The sequence below is a fragment of the Pimephales promelas genome, chromosome 21 (assembly GCF_988280905.1).
Source record: "Pimephales promelas chromosome 21, fPimPro1.hap1.1, whole genome shotgun sequence".
In the NCBI taxonomy this organism is placed as follows: Eukaryota; Metazoa; Chordata; class Actinopteri; order Cypriniformes; family Leuciscidae; genus Pimephales; species Pimephales promelas.
In genome coordinates, this window is record NC_142789.1 from 26,090,142 (window position 1) to 26,097,693 (window position 7,552).

General features: G+C 35.1%; 1 protein-coding gene across 4 annotated transcripts in view; it reads right to left on the reverse strand.

Moving 5' to 3' along the window:
• slc38a3a (solute carrier family 38 member 3a) overlaps window positions 1–7,268 on the reverse strand; it is a 51,995-nt gene extending 44,727 nt beyond the window's left edge. The window contains exon 1 of one of the 4 annotated variants that reach the window (XM_089124827.1): window positions 7,195–7,268. In XM_089124827.1, the coding sequence (XP_088980953.1) occupies window positions 7,195–7,205 (11 nt within the window). In that variant the 5' untranslated portion in view covers window positions 7,206–7,268. Of the gene's footprint in view, window positions 1–4,248; window positions 4,429–7,194 lie in introns of those variants that run through there. The other 3 variants (XM_089124828.1, XM_039673631.2, XM_039673632.2) reach the window with 3 other exon arrangements.
• Between the last annotated feature and the right edge of the window lie 284 nt (window positions 7,269–7,552).

Below are 7,552 nucleotides of genomic sequence, written 5' to 3' on the forward strand. Positions count from 1 at the left end.
AATCAGACAGTATCATTCAGTCAGAAGGAATGATAGTTTTTTCAGCAAAGTTTTGATCATCCTGATCATTTAAAGACCTTCGATTTTTGCGTATCAAATATGATAGAGTAAATAGGGTTGAAGGGATAGTTTACGAAAAATGAAATTTCTGTAATTTATACTTTTTTAATTTATATTTTCGTTTCGGTGTATTGTATGACACATTTTTACACTTTTCTCGTCAACAAACATCCTCATTCTATTGTTTAAATGCTGCGAAGTCTGACAGAAACAGTGTAGGCGTATTACATGACATTTGACAACACGCTGTTGTTCTCTTATCAATCTCTGTCTGATATTTACATACATAACTCTGAACTTGTTAGATTTATTACATTCTTTTGTAATTTGTAATTCATATAGACAAACAGCATGCTGTTTTCTGCGCTGTGCACATATAGTGGGCAAATACTGAACTGAGTTCTCTTTCACATCTTCTTGCACTTGTCTTGAATGGACAAATACACACAAAATTGTGAACATGAACAGTTGAAAAAGAAAACACGTGTACATAGGCTTTATGCCGAACGTCACATGAACAACCAGGACAGTCTCATTGCATCTACTTGTCGGAGAAAGTTTTAAAGGCTGTATGAACTGATGCTTATATCTATGGACTTTGCTAAATGTTTTGCAAAAAGTCACAATATAAATATGTCTGAATGATATCTAGATGTCTGACCTTTTTTTTCCCTTATTATAATTGAAACTTGGAATCAATAAGAAAGAATCGATTAGCAGAATTGGAATCGCTAAAATTCAAATGATACCCATCCCTAGTGTTGGAAAGCATTACTACACATGCAACTTGATGCCAAAACTATCCATAGCAGCTATTTTGAACATGGCCAGACGATTCAAATCTGAATCATGTAGTCAGTAAACTCAGTATCAATTCATTAAAGGGATACTCTACCCAAAAAAGACAATTCTGTCATCATTTACTCACCCTCAAGTTGTTGCAAACCTGTATGAGTTTCTTTCTTCTGCTGAACACAAAGGAAGATATTTTGTTTGGCACCATTGACTTCCATTGTAGAAAAATAAATACTATGGAAGTCAATGGTGCCAAAGTTCCAGAAACTCATACAGGTTTGCAACAACTTGAGGGTGAGTAAACGATGACAGAATTTTCATTTTTTGGGTGGAGTATCCCTTTAACAACCAGTAATCCAGCTAATGAGATGGCTAGACTCAAAAAACTGCTGCTGGATGACAATGCTTCTCTGCCAACACTAAAGTGGCGATACTGATCTACAAGCAAACCAGTGGCCAGTTTGCAAGCAATGTTGAAACACAACTGCCAAAGATGGAGATGAAACATAGAATTGGACAAAATACATGTATAATATGACACAAACGAGAGCATTGACAACACATTTAATCAGATTCATGTAAACTGAACCATCATACAAAATTCACCAGTAAGAAATCTTAAAGTAAAGGTCAGGGACAGGGAGTGCACACAGTTTGTTATTTTATTTTATTTATTTATTTATTTTAATTTCGTTTAAATGTGTTACTGTGTGTTTTTGTGTATCAAACTTGTATTTGTCTGTTTTTGTCTGGAATCTACTACAGTATTTATCCATTAACTGTGTAAATCAGAGTCAAGGGCTGTTGTTAAAACTTAACCCACACACATTTTAAATTTTGTGCATGAATTTATAGTGGTATTCAATAATTTGCTTGTTCAAATAATTGTTATGCAATCTAACAAACATTTTAATTCAAAATATTAAGTTTGACAAGTTTGACAACTTCTGCTACTTCGGGATGGTGTTGGTCAGTGGTTAAGTATGATAGTGATGTCACCGTGTAGCACATATCTAATTGGTTAAACAGATTGTGTTACAACTCACTAGTACTACATGTCACTTCACGCCCGGTCTTCCCTACTCAATAATTTACAACCACTAATTAAAAAACCTCAGTGACGCACATCTTACTTACTACAAATGTTCATATTAATTCAGTGTGAAACAAAACATAAATATCCATAAGTGGGGCTTCATACAATAGACGTCTTATACTGTAGTAATGGAGGCCCTTTCTTTGTTTTCATACCACTTCAAGCACACAATTGACCCTACTGAGAGCTGTCACATCAACACACACAATCTGCTTGGGATGTGAAGTGCTTTCAACAGAACCAGTGATAACGGACCAGCTGCGCTATATCTGTGATAAATACCGTGCTCTATTTTTCTTTGGCTTGTGTTATTCAATCGAGCAATTACAGGAACAGCACACATGTATTCATTTTTAACACATAAAGAGTTCTCTAAGGTTCAAATAAATGATAGGCTCAAAATTATGTCTATCAATAAAAAAAAAAGAACAAAATCATCTTGAGTCATGAAGCTATGCTTCTTTATATATTCAAACTCTCTTGCAGCACAGTATAATTCACATTTCATGCATATTACTGTAAGAAAATAGGCTAATTCATGTTTGCTTTTCATTTACCAGCTGCACTGATATTACAAACAGACAAACATCAGACTAATCTACTAAAGCTAACATAGTTCAGATCGGGCCACCCATCCTGTGACTGAACATCACACTGAAATTGAATTCTGAATCAAATAAAAAATAGCCATCCAAAAATGCCTTAGGATAAGAATAAATAACCTTTGTTGAGGCATTTTCTATTGAACCACCCTGTTTAACTTAATTAGTTTGTCAAATGTCCTAAGGACATGTCCCAATGAGATTTCAGTGAATTTTAAAGAACATAAAATAATAATAATGTGCACATAAGTATCATATTTCATGTATTCACCTGTTATCTTGACCTGTGAAATGCCACTTTAGATAACATGGGACACCAGGAGAACAAACCTGAGACATCTAAGAGGATGTACGGTTAAAAGTGAGAGGATTAGAAAGAAATCAATTCTTTTGAAGTCACGGTGTGATTATTATGCTCTGTCTAACAACCCCTGTGTATCAGATAGAGTAGACTTAAAAAGAAAGAAAAAGAAAGAGAGACAGGGAAATCGTGCTTTCACTCTTCCTCACCTAATCACTGGTTAGCACAGCAGGTTCTGTACTTTAATCTGCCACCTCAACCACCTGACGTGCTCTATGTGAACTCATGATACTGAATATCTCAGCTTCACCTAGGTCAATTCTGCTGGGTCTCATCTGTTACCCAGACGCTCTGGGCTGATGCTTCACTAAGGCACAGGTGCACACAGGAACACAAGTACAATCATATCCCGAATCCCGATAACCTGAAGCCGTAACATTTAGGTCATGAAGCCTAAAAAAACCTGGTGAAATGCAAGCTATAAACACACAGCAGGCAACTAGTTCTTATAAAGTTAATGTTTGTGTCTAAAAAAAAAAAAAAGTATATATTTTCTAAAAAAAAAACTTGTGTAAAAAAGGGGTGTAAAGTAAGAAATTTCCTTAAACCTTGAATAATAGCATAATATATAATATTTTAATTTAGGAACATCACTTTTCTATCTGAGCTGAAAAAAGTGGATTTTCATGAAAATGCCAAAAATGTCAGATTTTTTAACAATCTATTGTCCTTGACACAAAACAACATGTTTCTGTCTGTGTATATATATATATAAATATAAGATTTTACCAAACAAAACAAAAATTTGCCCCCCAAAAAATATAAGCCTTTTAATGAGACTTTTTCTTTCTTTTTTTTTTCTTACAACAAGCAGACAGTTACACCTTGACATCATGATTTGCCATACGCTGTCTTAAACCGTAGTCGGCTTCCTAACTAAACAGCATCTTTTTGGTTACACGGGCGCGTGCAGAGTGGGCTTCACATTCACCTGATTATGATTCAGTTTTGACATCTGCACGCGCACATAGGATGCTCAAAATGCTGTCTTGGTGGGCACAGCATTTGAGGCAGCCATTAGACAGGAAAGTTTCTGCTGTTTCTAGGCGACATAAAGTATTTACACTGATATTCAAATAATCCACACAACGAATTAACGGACGTATGCCAAATTATTATAGTTAGGAAAACCTCAAGGTGTTCATCGGTCACAGGGGCAATAGTTTTACATATATCCAGTGACGAATAGTAATGTCATCATTGTTAAAAGACTACGACTAAAATGTGGGTCACAACGGACAAAAAATATGGAAAACGACGCCATGTGTCGTATCTATGAAAGATGTAGCCTATTGTATGATGAATATGACAATATTAAAAACGTTCAGTCTTACCGGACAGATTTTCTGTGATGGCAGATTATTGAGAAATGTCCTTCAGATGAAGCTCTCCCCGTACGTTACCTCAGATAAAACATATAACACCACAAAACTTGAGGACGGGGGTGGGAGGACCGTCCGGTATGAATTACTGCCGTTATTCTCATTGACTTGGAGCCAGTGAGTCGGTTTTGACGGGTTTTTAAAGTGGGCTGGAACGACTCTTCAGTTTCCCCGCCTCCGATTGTCTAGACCCAGCCGCGACCAATCAAATCATTCCATTGAATCTTCGTCACACACTGGACGCTACGCTCCCGTTCTAATCAAAGTAGCCGAGTAGCCTGTTGGCGAGTGCGCTGAATATTGGGTCCGTTCAGATCTTTTTTTACAGTCTATAGCCGCTCACATTTGATTGGTCGACTAGGTATAATGGAGGGGAAACGTCAGAATTCAATAATAGTACACAACGACTTCTCGCTTGCTGTGCTGCTGATGGAGTGTTGATGGACGCAAGAAAAGAAACATGAGCCGTTTATCATCATCCTACGCTGCAGCTGAATATCTATCTATCTATCTATCTATCTATCTATCTATCTATCTATCTATCTATCTATCTATCTATCTATCTATCTATCTATCTATCTATCTATCTATCTATCTATCTATCTATCTATCTATCTATCTATCTATTTATCTATCTATCTATCTATCTATCTATCTATCTATCTATCTATCTATCTATCTATCTATCTATCTATCTATCTATCTATCTAGATTAGAAAGAGAAAGATTAATGCCCATTGAAAAGAAAAGCACATATCATTAAAATAGATGATCTTTATACATTTGCTAAATATCTCTGTTTTGGCAAAATTTCACTGTAGGCTATTTTCAGTTAGTTTCATTAGGTGGCCAATATAATTTTAACAATTTTATTTAACTTTTAACTTTCTAGGCAATTGAATATATAATCTGAAAACATCTCTGAATGTGTTTGCCACAACATTCTACACATTTCGTCCTGCAATGAGTTGGATGAGATGTCCCGGTACAGTTTCTTTTTTACAAATCTGGATTGAATTTTCTATTGCAAGTGCATTCTGTTTATTAGGAAAAACTGTGGTTAATTTGGATTTAGATACAGATCATTATGGGGTCATTAAGCCTGCAAGCTATTGGAGAGGTAAGCAGCGCCTAACTCTGCATGTGTACATGTTTTACTGTAATTTAGTGGGACTATAGAAGGGGCAACAGCATGCGTGCAATGTATGGCCCAATAAAGGAAATATAGACTCAAGCCATACATCCGGCATGTGGCCGCATAGCAAGGATATACAATAACGACAAATCCCCAACAATTCAGTGACTTCAAAGACCAGTTTAATATTGAGTGTGGATGTCACACAGTGCTGTGGCTATGGGGAGCTAGATCTTAAAGGCAAAGGCATATCCCGACCACTGTGCCCTGCTGGTCCCAGGTGCGTCAGTACAGCTGCATGCATATCAAGCATGTAGCACAGCAGTGAGGATCTCCGGACAGCCTTTGGGGGAAAGTTTATGGGGCCACTGTGTATCTCTGCACAGCCAGAGGCCGAAATACTGATATCCTAAACAACCTCACTACTAGGAATTATGGGAATCCATATTCACCCTTTTATGAGGGGACATTTAACATTTTAATATATACATTTATTATTTGATTAAAGTATACTGGTAACACTTTACAATAAGGTTCATTAGTTAACATTAGTAAACTACATTAGTTAACATGTACAATATGTGAACAATACTTCTTCAGCATTTATTAATCTTAGTTAATATTAATTTCAACATTTACTAATACGTTATTAAAATCAAAGGTTGTATTAGTTAACATTAGGTAATGGACTGTGAACTAACATGAACGCACAATGAACAGCTATTTGTATTAACTAACATTAACAAAGATTAATAAACACTGTAACTAATGCATTGCTCATCGTTAGTTCATGTTAGTTAATGCATTTACTAATGTTAACTGATGAACCTTATTGTAAAGTGTTACCAGTATACTTATACATATTTGATTAACTTATTGAACTTAACTTGATTGAAAAAGTGAAGTTTTTTTTCTCTACATTACTAATTCATTTTCAGAAAAAAATATCATATAGCATGCTGCTCATATGAGTTGTAGAAAAGCCTGTGTCAGGCACTATTTACTAAATAGGGGTTACCATCAATCATGGGATAATCTTATGGATTTAGTTTTAATTTCTTTGTTTGTTTACTGTAAAAAAAGTATTTTTATTACATTTTATGAATCAAACATGTCATAAACTTTATCAGTAGAAAATTTGAAATAACCACGAAAGTATTATGCAAAATTTAAAAAAAAATTTCCTTATATAAGCTATTATTGTATTTTTGTAAAATTGAGTCAAGAACCTATAGAGTTCTACATAGAACCCCACTGAACCTTTTTTTTTTGTGTGTGTGTGCTACTGGTTATATTTTAAATTCAGCCAGAGATGGAAGATTCCAAGGAATTTGAATAATTTGATTCAGTTTTCTTTAAAAAAAAAAAAATCTTCTATCCCATTAAATACAAATGCCTTACAATCCTATAGTAAAATCCAGTATTAAAATAAATTATTTGTTGAAATTAAACTAACAGTATTTTTTTTTACAGTAAATTAGATTAAAATGATTTTTTTTAAATGAAGTTTTTTCACTTGTTCAGAAGTGAAAGCATGCATACTAAATCACCCCCTCTCTCTCTCTGACTCCTGCTTTGATTCATGTTTTCAACAGGACCAGGCCACTGACAGAGTGAGATAATTCATTTAGACACAAGTAGGCTACATATCCCACCCACAAAAGGCACTACTCATGTAAATTCCGATCTGTTTGACATTTCCGTTAACCAGTGGCGTGACTCTTTTTGTATGATGCAACCAACAGTCAAAAATGGGGACTTACAGTAACGTCATTGCTCTGGCCCAGCACCCCTAATGAGGAGAACGAGGGAGGAGAAAATTCCAGCACAGATAATTAATTCCATTGAACATGTTGTGCTACTCTTGTTGTTGAAACTAATGATCAAACTCAATCAAGGTCAGTTTTTTTTACAGCCCACCCCTAGTTCTGATGGGGGAGGGCCTTTTTTACACTGTTCTGGAGAGAGAAACATTTCTGGGAAACCACAATGTACAGTATAATACTTTTAATCACATCTTAGGAATGATTGCATAAACATCAGTTTGTTGAACAATGAAATGAAATCGAATGTCTATTTTGCACTGATTGTTATTTTTAATCATAAACGATCATAAACCTC